The sequence below is a fragment of the Melanostigma gelatinosum genome, assembly GCF_949748355.1.
Source record: "Melanostigma gelatinosum genome assembly, chromosome: 16".
In the NCBI taxonomy this organism is placed as follows: Eukaryota; Metazoa; Chordata; class Actinopteri; order Perciformes; family Zoarcidae; genus Melanostigma; species Melanostigma gelatinosum.
Genome location: NC_136649.1, coordinates 19184832 through 19199283, shown reverse-complemented (window position 1 = coordinate 19199283; position 14452 = coordinate 19184832). Strand labels below are relative to the sequence as shown.

Sequence of the window (14452 nt, the reverse complement as noted above, 5' to 3'; positions counted from 1 at the left end):
ATGGATGTCTTCAAACCCGCTTTGGACAACAGTTTGAGTCCCAAGGCGTGCGTTTCCTCGTCGGAAGAAGCAGAGGCAGATGTTTTTCGCTGGCCGAGACCGGATGATGGCATCAGCGCCGAGCCGGATGCGGCACCCGCAGCGCCGGGCTTCTGGACGGCCGTGTTCGACTACGAGGCGACTGCGGACGACGAGCTCAGCCTGCGGACGGGGGACCTGGTGGAGGTCCTGTCCAAAGACTCCCTGGTGTCCGGAGACGAGGGCTGGTGGACCGGTATGATAGCAGACCGGGTTGGCATTTTCCCATCCAATTATGTGAGCAACGGGAACGGGATACCGGAGGAAATACGGGACACCTCGGAGCAGCAGTACTCACTGCCTCCTCTGCACCGTGAGTATCCCATTGTGCTAAACTAACACCGAGCACAGGGCTGCTGCTGCTGCTGCTGCTGCTGTGTGTCTCCCCCCCCTTGTCTTCTGTCAGAGGGCCAGAGACGCAAACCCACGTTGAGAGTGCTGTGTCATGGTCGGCGCAGTGCACTCTGGTTGGCCTAGAAACAGGCTGGCCCGGGCATCCTCACAGCTTCTGGGCCGTTATTCATCACACTGCCTGTCAAACCCAACAGCCAGCTGTGATGCACCCCACCTCAAATTGCAAAGCACAATGTTGGCTCCATCCTCAGCAGAAGGATCATCTAACTGGACATGCAAGTCCCGTGCGTGCAATATTACCATTAGATGTTGTATAAAGCTATTATTAGGCTCTCTAAGGAAATACACTGGCGTGGTATGCATGCAATGTCACGGTGACTGGTGGTGTTTGCACCAAGATTGTGCTGCAAGAGAGAAAACGCTCCTGCAGCTAAATGTGCAGCCAACGCTTCAGACAGATCCAGTAAGCAGAATCCAAAGCAAATAAAACGCACTGCACTGTGGGATCGAAAGTGAGAACACTTTGGTGCCAGCTGTGTGCAAAAGGATGCTCTTCAGCAACAAAACCCAGCCACAGATGATTACAAATCTCATGTCGGCTTGAACAGGCAAATAAAAGTTGCATTTTCAGGTTGAACGCCATTTGTTTTGTCGGACCACACACCGCCTCAGCTGTCTTTGTTGGCTTTCATCTCCTCGTACTCTGCAGCAGCTGGCCTCTTTTCACATCCCGTCCCACCTGAAATATTCATCAAGGTCAGTCTGCTTAGTCGACTGTTAGGAATCCACAATATTGGAGTTTAAAGCCGCATACAGGCTGCTGTTCACAGCATCACACACACCTTTTCATTTAAACTCTTTCTTTCTTCCATCCTTCTCCGTCCCAGCCAGACTTTAAGGACCGATGCTGTAATGCTCCTGTAATAGCAGGAGGGGTAGTTCCACCACATCCTGTATTTGGGGCAGCGGGGTGGCTGAGTGAACGCATCCTTAAGCTGAATGACCTGGTTTTGAGGTCCTTGTTGGCAAACATTTGCCTTCCTCAAGAGTAAAACCGTGACCGACACTGACTATTTAATGTCATTGGAAAGGCGTGTGCAAAAAAAAATGTAACTGCCTTATGAAGACCAATGTTGAGTGATGAGATTGTAGTTGTTTTGTCTCTAAATCTTTGTCTTATTCCTGCATCCCTCCTCAGTCCTGGAGATTGATTTCTCGGAGCTGACCCTGGAGGAAATCATCGGCGTGGGCGGTTTTGGGAAAGTCTACCGCGCAGTGTGGCAGGGCTCAGAGGTGGCGGTGAAGGCGGCACGGCGGGACCCCGACGAGGACCCGGAGCAGACTCTGGAGAGCGTGCGTCAGGAGGCCAAACTCTTCGCCATGCTCAACCATCCCAACATCATGGGTCTGCTGGGGGTGTGTCTGCTGGAGCCCAACCTGTGTCTGGTCATGGAGTACGCCCGGGGCGGCCCCCTCAACCGGGCCCTCGCTGGGAAACGCATCCCTCCGTGCACGCTGGTGGACTGGGCAGTGCAGATCGCCCGGGGCATACTGTACCTCCACAGCCAGGCCATCGTCCCCATTATTCACCGGGACCTCAAGTCTAGCAACAGTAAGATTCCCTCTCTCTTGCCATCCCATGGTTGTTTCTGCTTTCTTTTGAGAATTTCTCCCAAAATTACGCATGATTTTAGAGCCAACAGAACATAAATGAGCTCCAATTTTGATTATTTTAATAAGAATTGTTTGTAAGGTTTGGTGATTTAGTGACGTCTTCACGTTGCTTATTTTGTCTGACCAACAGTCCAAAACTCAAATATTTAAAGTTTACAATTATATAAAACAGGCAAGAGTGATATTCCCTCACATTTGAGAAGCTGGAACGAGAGAATGTTTCACATTTGTTTTTCTTTAGAATTGGCTTAAAATAATAAATCACTGCTCATAACAGTTCTTACAAATTATGACATCTTTTTTTTATTATTATAGGTTTTTAGTCGGAACCATCTTTGAAACACCACTGTGGGTTCTAGCAGCTTCTGTAACAACCAATGTTTTTGTCAAATGATAGGCTCCACTAACGACTGATCAATATGAATGAGACTTGTTATTTACAGCACTAGTCCTTTGTGTCCTTCGTGTGTTTTTTGCATAGTTTCAGGGTGAAACTTTCATCAACTTGATGGGGAATCAAGACATTGCAGTATCATCAGGCTTGTGGTAAAACCGACAGTATCCTGTAATATAATTATGGATACTCGTGTTTCATCCATGCTTTCTGGTACACGCTGTGATTTGGAAAAGAGAGCAGAAAAGCAAAAGGAGTTTGCATGTATGTTTGTGGAGCAGTTGTAATCTTGCATTTTACCCAACTGGATCCCCTAAATCCCAAGCCTATTACTGAGGATTTGTCCAGCGCTCGGCCCCAGCCTCCTCCCTATTGGTGGCTCCGACTGTACACACAACCAGCTTCTTGACTGCCATTGGCCCTTTCTCTGACCATCAGCTCAGGCGCTTCATTTCCAATAGGCTGCTTTAAAGTGTTAAGTCAGGCTAACCAGTTGCCATCCTGGGCTCTCAGGGGAAAACCCATGCCCTCTTCACCGCACAGGGCAGTGCATCATGCCAGTCCACTCTTTTACTTTTAATCCTTGCAAGGGTCTAATCCAGAGTTTTTCTTACCTATGCGATCACATTTAGGTTCTAAGAAGCAGTTTTTATGTGACTAAAACCAGTCTGTTGTTCTTTTCGAGGGGTTTTCTAGAGCAAAGAAATCATGAGGTTCCCTTCGAGGTCCCCTTTTGTAAAGATATATTTAACAGTGTTGAGACAAAGTCTGGAAATGGGGAGAACCATTAAATGTGGTACACTTGTCCCCCACAAAATAACTTCTAATAACGTTGGTGATCCACTGATTTTTCAGCTGTCATTTATCAGGTCCAACACTTTGTTCCATCAACAAATATCTGCAAAACTATTTTTCATGTAGTTTTTAAACATTCCAGTCAGCCTGAGATATATTTAGTGCTAATTAGCAAATGTTAGCATGCTAACTAAGATGAAAACCATCATCAACATCAGCATGTTGGCTTAGTCATTGGAAGCATGTTGGCGTGCCATCATAAGCTTTCATCTCAAAGCATCCCGGTGCTGAAGTACAGCATCATGGTGCAGCTAGCACGGCTGTAGACTGTATTGATTTCACTGTTTATGCAATACACCGAATATAAAAGCCTGCTTGTACACCACATCTTAGTGTTTAATTTTCCACTCCTCCTGGTGAACCAGCGGCGGTGGAGGTGCACCAGAGACCGCTCAGACAGGAGACTGAGAGTCGGCTTCTTGTTTCTGTATCGCATGGCTTTTATCAATTAACTCCAATGGTAGAGGTGAATATGTCCGATTCTGTTGCTCCATAGCCACCAAATAACAAATTTGACCCATTTAGTACAAGCTACATATCTTCAGAACAGTCTGACACTGAAACAGGATTTTTCAGACAGACATGTCCGGGGGAAATTGACTGTTCGAGACCTTTCTCTGTCTCAGCAACACAATCTCGTGTGATCTGGCAACTAACGTTTGCGAACGCCCAAGCTAACTCATTTTGGTCATGCTAAATATGGCTGTTGGCTGTGTAAATATCTAATGTTAGCAAAAGAAAATCTGAATACATTATGCAAATATAACCCGATCTGCTTTTATCCATCCACACGACGTTCACAACTTTCCAAAGGAGGTGTGGGGGGATGAGGAGGCGAGGTGAACACGCCATGACCACGCCCACTTAGGAGACAGGAAGTGTAAATACCAATTCAAACCATTGGCGGAGCTTGTAAAGCGTTTGTATATAGAGCATCTGTGGGTGTACTCTCTACACCTTTCCCTGACTTTAATTAATGTGACCGATATGTGACACCAGAGCATGGACATTATTCTTTCCATGAAAAAATCTTTTGGCAGCATCCAACAAACTCTACTTTTGCTGACGTGAACGTGTAAAACGCTAAATCTTGCAGCAAACCGAATTGTAATTAATGCTTCAAAAACAAAAGGTGTGATGGCACCGAAACACTTCTTTTATTTTTATTTGTAAAAATGTATCAGTAATTTGTCATTTAGCAGTCTTAATCACTTAATCCACAACAGTTTAGTTTGGTTTGTACCTTCAACCTTTCAACTATCTCTGCTGCCGCCCTCTCACACAACATGCCCTGTCGTAGACGCTCTTATCTAAAGCACTGTGCATTACAGTGAGTGCATATGTTTTGCCTCGGGGGGGAATCAGCCGTGTTTGTCTCATGTTCTGCCTCCTGAGCTGCACAGGAGCAGGATTTACTTAAGCCACACGTCTGGGTTTGGGTTTCTTTAGAAAGTGCCTCTGTAGCATCGGAGCAGCAGATGAAGGGGCGCTTGATGTGCACCGCAGCCTGCAGACACACCCTCGCCACTGGGCACAGCCACAGCAGATGGCCTGGCATTGTGGATCTGAATGGGGGAGAGAGAGAGAGAGCGAGAGAGCATGTGGTTAGGAGGAGCGCTGGTTTGTGCACAGTGGGTTGTTTTTTAGAGCCTATCAGAGCAGATGGGTGTGTCACAACAAGCTATTCCTGTAGTTTAACTGTCGTATTGGTGTTTGTTTGAAATGTCCTGTTACTCAGCAAGATCATTAGCATTGATCAAGGCCTGTTTTTTTCTTCTTTCTGCTGTTGTAGTGGCTCACTCTCTTCATTTCTCTTTTTCTCTACTCTGCTTTCATCCTTCCAATCCTTTCATCGTGGCCTCCCACCAACCGCACCCTGTTTTTGTTCATCCACCATGTTTTTGCGTTCCCCCATGCGTTGTGTTTTACCTTCCCCAACGTTACAATCCTTGTGATGGTGACCTGAAACCTTTTTACTTTACCGTCAACCCACCTGCCAACCTGCATCCCCCCCCACCACCACATCCTCCCAACCCTCCAAACAACATCCCCACATCATCCTCCCGCTCCACCGTCCCCGACCACCTCAGTCCTGATCCTTGAGAGGGTTGAGATGGAAGACCTCAGCAACAAGACTCTGAAGATCACAGACTTTGGGCTGGCCCGGGAGTGGCACCGCACCACCAAGATGAGCGCCGCCGGCACCTACGCCTGGATGGCTCCCGAAGTCATCCGCTCATCTACGTTCTCCAAGGGTAGCGACGTTTGGAGGTGGGCAGAGGAAGAGAAACAAACTGCACCAGGTGGTAGAACTGGTCTGAGAAATGTCAGACCACAGAGAGAAGCAGTTTATTCACCCGGCACAGGGAAAAGTTCAGCAGTTGCTGTAGTAACAAAGCACAGATGAGGCTAAAGAGTACATGTAACTATAAATATGCATTCAACATTGACTTTATCCGTGCAGCACGAAAGTTCATCTTGTGTAGATTTATGTCAACACAGTCTGATATAGCGCTGCATGTTTCAATTCATCTTTTTCTTTTCTATTTGAAGATTTAAAGATTTTTATTTACATTAAAAGCAGTGAAATGCAGGTTGGCATACTCTTGAGTCTGCTAAACGGGCTAGTATGCAATAAAGAAATCAAGAGTAAAGATGAGAATGAGGAAAATAAATATAAAGGAAAATTTCAAGATGTCACAATGTAACATCTAACGGTTGAGCTGTATGTTGGCTACGTAAAGGTGCTCTTTGAGTTGATCCAAAAGAGCAATTATCGAAATAGTTTGATTCATTTCATAATAATAAAAGTCATCTTTTGAGCAAAAATGCCAAAACATTTAATGCCTTTAGCTTCTCAAATGTGAGACTTTCTCTAACATTGTATAAATCTTTGGGGTTTGGACTGCTGGGAGTCCTAAACAATCAATTTAACGACCTCACCCTGGACTCTGAGAAACTGTGACCTTTCTATGGAACCAACGATTCATTGATTCGATTGAGAATACCAGCAGGTTAATAGATAACGTCAATAATAATGTCTCGGCTCGAGCTGCAGGTTGAACCTGCTTTAGAACACTGGAGCTAATTGGCTTTTGCGCTGTATGTGAACCTCATGATGTTTGGCAACTTTTGAAATACGTGTTTGGTGTTTGGTGTTATGAGACAGTTTGCTTCAATCCCATGTGTCATTACTCTCACTTTTCCTCTCTGACAATCTGTTGTCTTCACACATGCGGTGGCATTAACCGGCCAGCTCAGCTCCTCCTGGCTGAATGTGGGGTTTCCCTCGTGAACGGGATCAAAGTGTGATCAGTGAGGGAGAGAAGAAAGGCAGCATTCATTACAACAGGAATGATAAGAAGACTGATGTCTTTGGTAGTTACTCCGTCTCCCTGATCAATGCTTTTACCAAGGATGAATTTCATAGCGGTTTTGTTATTTCGGTTATAAAACTGTAATTAATGGCGCTGTTAGATTGCTGCTAGCTTAGTACAGGGGCCTCCCTTTGTGCGCTGCGAGCAGTTTTTTGACCGCAGTGAAAATGTTGTTTTTGAAAGGCTTAACGCCATTAAATATGGATTGAACCAGAATATTTCACGAGATAAAAACATTTTGGAAATGATGAAATCTATCTTTTTTTTTTTTTTTTCCAATACATTTTGAGTTTTGGACTTTACAACGCTCTGGAGTTATTGGAAATGTCTGGAACAAAAATCCAGAATTAACAAAGTGAATAGACGGTCTGAAAGGTTAATTTCTTCAAATGCTCCCACTTACAGTATTTCCAGGTATTATTTGATCCCTGTCTGATGGTCAGTTGGGTTTATTGATTGATAACAGGACCAGTGACTCACTAGGTAACTAACAACAAATCCATAACTCTTATCTTAACACACTTCTTTCTGGTCTGTTTGATTTGTTACAGGTCTTTGTCTCACAGTGCATCAGTGTGTGGTTTTGGCAATAGTCTCACGGATCTGTTAGCCGCTGCGCTACTCCGTTGAGATTTTCTTATTTTGACCTTTTCTGTCTCGCCTTGGTATTTACATGAGTGAAAATAGTGCCCTTCTAATCCCCTTTTGACATTTCTTTTCAAACGCCGTGCTTCGCTGTAGACTCGCACGATATTTCATCAAACATCCTGCTTGACATTCATATATTCACCCACGCATTTATTTTCAGAACCAGATGTTAAAATAGTATTTCTAAGTATTTACAGATTAATTCAGCACCTATATTTATGTTTTTCTCCCTTTTTTTTTTAACGGTAAAGTTTTGGCGTGCTGTTGTGGGAGCTGCTGACGGGAGAAGTTCCCTTCCGTGGTATCGATAGTCTTGCAGTGGCTTATGGCGTGGCAATGAACAAGCTGGCTTTGCCCATTCCCTTGACCTGTCCTGAGCCCTTCGCACGTCTTCTGGGAGGTAAGAGACACGAAGTACTTTTATGCTCAAAGCCAAGAATCCTCCTCCAAATAAGATGAAATTATTTGAACTGTGTCCAAACATTTTGTACCGGAGAGCCACGGGCAAACATAAGTGTCTGTTTATGTGCCAGAAAGATACCGTTGAACATTTATTATTAAAGTAGTAAAGAAAAGTTTGTTAAACAACTGCAGCTAGAAAAGCCTCTGAATTCTAGCCGAGTAGCATCGTATAAACAGAATATTCGATCACTTTCTGGAGCCATTTGAAGGTCCAAAATACATTTTTGCTGAGGCAAATTTGGCTCAAGGTTTAGAGACTGTTTCATCATGTGCCACAGAATGCTGGAGCTCAGACCCTCACTCCCGGCCGCAGTTCCCTTTAATTCTGGACCAGCTGACGGCCATCGAGGAGTCCGGCTTTTTTGAGATGCCAGCAGAGTCCTTCCACTCTCTGCAGGATGACTGGAAACTGGAGATCCAGGAGATGTTTGATCAGCTTAGGACCAAGGAGAAGGTAAAGATGAAACATTCTCCACTGACATACATGGTGGAATATATTTGAATTGGGACATTTAAGGTTGGGAGTTCATTGCAGCGGTTTCACAGGTTCCATCGATTTTTGTTCCCTCAGGAGCTGCGATCGTGGGAGGAGGAGCTGACCCAAGCCGCGCTGCAGCAGAAATGCCAGGAGGAGGCGTTGAGGAGGCGCGAGCAGGAACTGGCCGAGCGGGAGATCCACATCCTGGAGCGAGAGCTCAACATCATCATTCACCAGCTCTACCAGGAGAAGCCCCACGTGGAGAGCCGGCAGGGCAAGTTCCGCCGCAACCGCCTTAAACTCAAGGATGGGAACAGGATCAGCTTACCTTCAGGTACTGCAGACAAACTGCAGTGTATGTCAACAGTGTGCACAACATATCATCTGGAATATTGGTCATCATAATTATCAAGAGTTTTTGAATTGTATAGACGTAAGCTATAGAGGCCATTACCTACTTGTACATCATCTTCAAATTAATACTTTTTATCTCATAAACATGTCACACCCACCTCCAGCTTGAGTTGAACTTCTTTTATCGGCACCCATACCTCAAATAGTGTGATGTCATCAATATCAAGGAAACTGTCAATCAAACATTGTGATATTTGAGCTTGTTGGTGTTGCCAAGCCTCATCCCAACAGCTCACTTAATTTGATGAGCTTTCTGTCCAGCGTGTAGGCTGATCAGGTGACTGTCAATTGTAAAATACACAAAACAATGTAGATACTGTGAATGCAGGCAATTTGTCATTGTAGATGGGAAATTGACCTTTAGCTAAGCCCCGCCCCCCTGCTGCTACTCCTTCAAGCTGTCAGAGCTGCCATGGAGCCCATACGGTCAATAACTTCACTCCCTGAATAAATGTTGTCTAATATTTGGCAAAACTGAAAAAAACGATTTCAGAGAGAAGCAGATAGAAGGGTCTACAATAAACATATGACGGATATGTCCAGGATATCAAACTGATGTAGCAAAAACAGGTTAAAAAGACAACGCTAGAAGCTAAAGCCTAGTATAGATCAGTTAACCACCACATCACCTGGCAATCAGGACGGAAGACAATACAGTTAAAGAACAAACTGTTCCAGTAAAGTGAGGTCTTTATTCACTGTTTCACCACCATGTCTATACATTCAGGAGCTAGCATAGCATGCAAGTGTTTTCGCTAGTTTCTGACGTGCTAACATACTCGGCTAATGTTAGCTCCACAGCTTCTTTGTTTTAGAACAGCGTGACAGTTGAGGAGGATCTGACTGCACCAATAACATGGCACTGCCTCCAGTCTCCTTCCAACCTCTCCGGTCAACGAGTATCTCTCGAACACAACGTTTAACCGTGACTGTCTTCAAACTATGCCATTGCTTGAGTCTATGGAGCAGATCCGGATCCGATGCTACGCTATGATTGGCCAGTCTGAGTTCGAGGGGCGGGTCAATGGGAAATTGGATAGCAGATTAAAAAAGGCTGGTTAGCCAACACTAGAGCACAACAGAAATGTTGATGAACGTGTTTAACGTCAGTACTGTATTTAGGCGTGTGATTAATGTTTAGCTCTGCTGTACCATCATTGCTTTGGTGTGGTGTTGCTGTGACTTCCCTGCGTTGAGGATATCTGCCAAAATTTGAACGAATATAATAATATAATATATGCAATTTGCTTATTGTTATTTAACTAGAAAGTTAAATACAGCATCTTTAGATATTGTTGTTGTTCGATTTTCATTGCATCATATTCCTTATTTAATGTGTTGTGTTTTTTTTAATCCTTATTTAGATTTTCAGCACAAAATCACAGTGCAGGCGTCTCCCTCACACGATCGGCAGAGGAGTTTGCTCAGCAGCGGCTCCAGTCCACCGAGCAGCCCGCCGATGCTGTCCCGCCTGAGAGCCATCCAACGTAAGCACCGTCACTGTCCTGTGTTTCAAATTGTATTTGATTTAATTGATAGTTATTTCCGTGGAGCACAGAATTTGTGTATTCTCCAATGATGTCTCAATTAACGTGGTTTTCTCCATTCAGTTATTCGTTACATTTAATGTTTGCCCTTGATATCCGTTCTCATAATGTTTTATTATTCCAGTCACTCCAAGGGAGGGATACACAGCCCGGGGTCGCAACACAGGTTTCCATCAGGATGAGGAAGACGAGGGTGAGAGGAAGGGCTCCAGGGAAAAGGGCAGAACCCGCGGGTGTGGCCTGTACAGGGAGCACAGCGCTGATGCCACGTGAGTCCAGAAATAGTCCCACTTTCTCCAGATAACCGTAATGTTTTCAGTTCATGTTTTTATGCCTCTGCGTCGATGACAGCTGTAGCAGGAGGCATCGTGTTTTCAGGTTGTCCGTCTGTCTGTTTGTCTGTACGTCATCCCGTCAGGCTGTATGTTTATTTGTAAACTACAAAAACATCTGTTTTCCATCCTTTTAACCTGACAGTGTGAAGCCTCCCCATGAAGGCAGCAGGCAGCGGTCCTGCAGCGCCCCAAACCTTCGCAGATCCCCGAGACACAGTCCAGCAGTGCCCGGAGTGCCGAGCCTTGTGGAGATGGGTAAGCAGGGCCGTCTCCCTCTGTCTGACATACAGTTTGCACACTCCACCTGATGACACAGCTGCAGTCCAAAGGTTAACGCAGTGGCTGACTGGCTGGGAAAACATGGAAGGAGGAAGCGAGAGATAGATAGTTCGCTCACACACGCCTCTTAGTGGTTGACCAAAGCTCACAGATGTGCATGTTTGTGGCTGTGTAAACAGGCTGATCCCGAAAAAGCATCATGCACACTCGGCAAAACAAACTTGGATACGGAATTCAGGCCTTAAGATTTTCGTGGCTTGTCCACTGTGTAATATTAACAACATTCTCTCTGTGAATATATCTACAAATACTGGTTTCCTATGTATCGGCTTCAGTTTCCATGCTTTTATAAGACAATATGAATGATCCTGTTGACAGAAAATGAAGACTGCTGCTTCACGACTGAGCCAGGAGCAGCACCTGATCAGTCCTACCTCTGCATCCCCTTCCACAAGGAGGGCCACACGGCGGCGGCGGCGGCTGCTGCTGCTGACGGTGATGGAGATGAGTACTGCCCCAGCGGCCAGGTTCCAGGAACACCACCATGCAGGAAGAGTCCCGGTGGGGGCCGGCGGTCTGAGCTTGTCCTGCTGGGCTGTGGCGCTCTGCTGGCAGCCGTCGGACTGGGCTGCAACCTGCTGACTCTGGCCCAACCGGAGGAGAGCATCAAATCAAGATGGGAAGGTTTCTTCCACAGAACAGGGGGCCAGAGGCGGAGCACCAGCCCCCCGACTCGCAGACTGTTCCGGCGGGAAAGCCCGCTGAAACCTTCGGCGCCCTCGCTGCCCGAGCGAGGCTTGCCCTCCTCTTATACCCTGCTGTCCTTATCATCGGTGTCCGACTGCAACTCCACCCGCTCACTGCTGCGCTCTGACAGCGAGGAGCTGTTGGTCTGCCGCCCTGCCTCACCGCTCAGACGGCATCCGGCCGTCCGAACCCCGATCAACCCGCTGGTCAACATCCACCTCGAGAGCTTCAAGCGTAACCCCCGCCAGTCTCTCACGCCCACACATGTACCGTCTGTCCCCAGTTCCGCACGCAGCCTGCGTCGAACACCATCAGACGGCGCCATCAAGAAGAGCTGCCCTTCTTATAATCTGGAACCATTGCCAGAAAGAACAGCATTAGAGAACGCAGGTAAAGTCTGGCGTCTTTTATTAAATTCTAACATGTGCAGTCATAGGAGTGTTTATGTGACATTCAGTTCCCTCATAGGACAACCTCAATCATACAGTTGATAATAACCAAACTAAATATTGGTCTAACCCAAAAATGTTCTGTCTGGAAATATTGTGATTCTTCTCTCTTCCTCTTCACAACAACAGGCTTCAGAGGTTTAAAAGAAGACTGTCCAGAGGTCCCCCGGCTCCCCGATCCGAATCTTGTGTTCCCTCCGACTCCCCGTCGTCGCTGTGCTCCCGAACGCCCCAAAACCCTTGACTTTGTGGCCCGGCCTCGGCCGTCACCACGGGCGCACTGCGATAGGTTTTGGGCGGACGCGAGGCCCAGGGGAAACGGACAAAACCTGGGTAACGGCGAGTCCCCCGCCCACACCTCCAGCACAGAGACTCCTCCGACTGTGGAGTTTGGTAGGGACCCGGCGGTCCTGCCCACCCCCATGGAGGCCCCGACGCCCTACTCCCCCCGAAAGAAGGAAAACCTGTTGGATCGGCTGGATGAGGTACAGTGCCGGGATGGAACCGTACCACTCTGCAGACCGGAGATCAGCTTTCCCAAAGACTCCCCTTACCGCTGCAGACCTGGATTCTGGTCCTAACTCTGCCCCATACAGCCCTTCACCGGTCCAACACAAGGAGGGGACTGTCCCTGCTGTTGGCCTTTGGATTCTCACAGCTCTGGGTCAATTAGCAGTGACGGAATGAATCTGTTCTAGCTTTCATCAGGACTCAGTGGGGGTGGCTCACCTGTCCACATCTACAGTAGTGCTGTTAAATTACAGAAAGTAATTTACTGTGAATATTTTATCTCACACTTATTGCAATTTGTGATAATAATTCTCAAATTTGGCCTCTAAGAGAAGTATTTTAACCAGGTTTTGCAGGTGACAGAATGTTCTTGATTTCTCTCACTTACACAGAAACCGTTCAAAATGATTTATTTAGGAATAAGCTAACGACTGGCTTCATGGCAGAACGGCATCGACAGTTTCACAAAGCTTTGCATACTTTTATTTTTTATTTCAAGCTTCAGTTCCTGATTGTGCATTCAATGAAGTGCACTTTTGGAAAGCGTCACGAATGTAAAGCTTCAGGTTTCTTCCGTCGTCAAAAGAACTCCGTCTCTGATTATCCGTAACTTCTCGGTAAAACGCATCTTGTTATTTGAACTCTTATGTATAGTTCGCTCTCCTGTGCCGGCGGCTGATGGATTTCGAGTACCTGTCATCACCAGTCACTTGTACACAGCAATATCCCAGGAGATGGAGACGGGGGATGTTGTTGTATAATATGAGCGCCTCCTTTAACCCGCCATGTCAGTACAATAATGTCTGACACCGTGAACTTTACTATAAAGAAGAATGTCACTTGCTGCATCGAGTTTGAACTGGGACAGGAAGTTACAACCAAATCTATGAGAGCGTTAAATTCCCCGTTGAGTCCGTTCTTTGTTTGTGACCCTGTCGGAGCAGCGTGTTTGGATCCCGAGCCACCAGTTGAGAAACATTTCTCCCAAACTAAAAAGGGAAGGTTGTGTTTGTAACTCTGTCAATGGTCTGCCTCATAAGTTGTGGATGAAGATAGAATGAGGGATGTAACGTATGAAAGCAACAAACTGTTGAATGGCACACAGGTGACGCAGGCCCTGGTGGCTTGTGGAAGTTCATTCCTGATTATTTATATTTATTTAATTGTATTTATTGATTCATTATTTTGTATTTATTATTGGATTGATCTTATTTATTTTTATAATTCATTGCATTTGCCTTGATTTTTGACACTTGTTCATGTCTATGAATGTTCTGAGCGTTAAATGTGGCTTCAAACGAGATGGAGCCACATTTGACTTGCTTCATGTTGATTTGTCAGTTTCACGCATTTAAAATAAACAGGTTGTTGTTTAACATCTTTAACAAGGGTGCGACTAGTTTCAGTTCTACTAGAGAACTAAAGCTGACACGATGAGTTGCTGAATCAATATTATGAAGCGAAAATATCAAACATTCCCGATTTCCACTGTTTTTGTTCATGTTTTCTCTATTTTTCAGACCGTTATCCTGAGAAAACAAGCAATTTGATGACGACACAAGCTTACGTGAATTGTGACGGGCAATTTTTAATTGAGAAAATAATCAACAGATTAGTTAATAATTAAAATAATCATTAGTTGTCGCTCCAAATACAAAAAAAACATCAATCAAATCAAAAAAGTGATTTAACTGAGCCGAATGCATTAAAACTGGTCTCCGCTCATTTTTGGTTTCTGCATTTGACTTGTTTGTCTGGACTAGACTGGGATTGTTTGAAGGGAATTCACAATACTGGAGGAATTTCCGGAAGTGCCAACTTACTGATGCAGTCACCGGTGGGAAATCCCAC

The 14452-nt window shown here is 45.6% G+C and overlaps 1 protein-coding gene across 1 annotated transcript; it reads left to right on the top strand.

Annotated features, from left to right (window-relative positions):
• Window positions 1–12672, top strand: map3k9 (mitogen-activated protein kinase kinase kinase 9; the record flags this gene model as incomplete). Its single annotated transcript, XM_079286391.1, has 11 exons — window positions 1–391; window positions 1631–2044; window positions 5446–5626; window positions 7632–7780; window positions 8121–8296; window positions 8414–8654; window positions 10099–10221; window positions 10406–10550; window positions 10759–10871; window positions 11274–12032; window positions 12221–12672. The coding sequence occupies 11 exons, from the start codon at window positions 1–3 to the stop codon at window positions 12670–12672; spliced, it is 3144 nt and encodes a 1047-aa protein (XP_079142517.1).
• Window positions 12673–14452: the final 1780 nt, after the last annotated feature.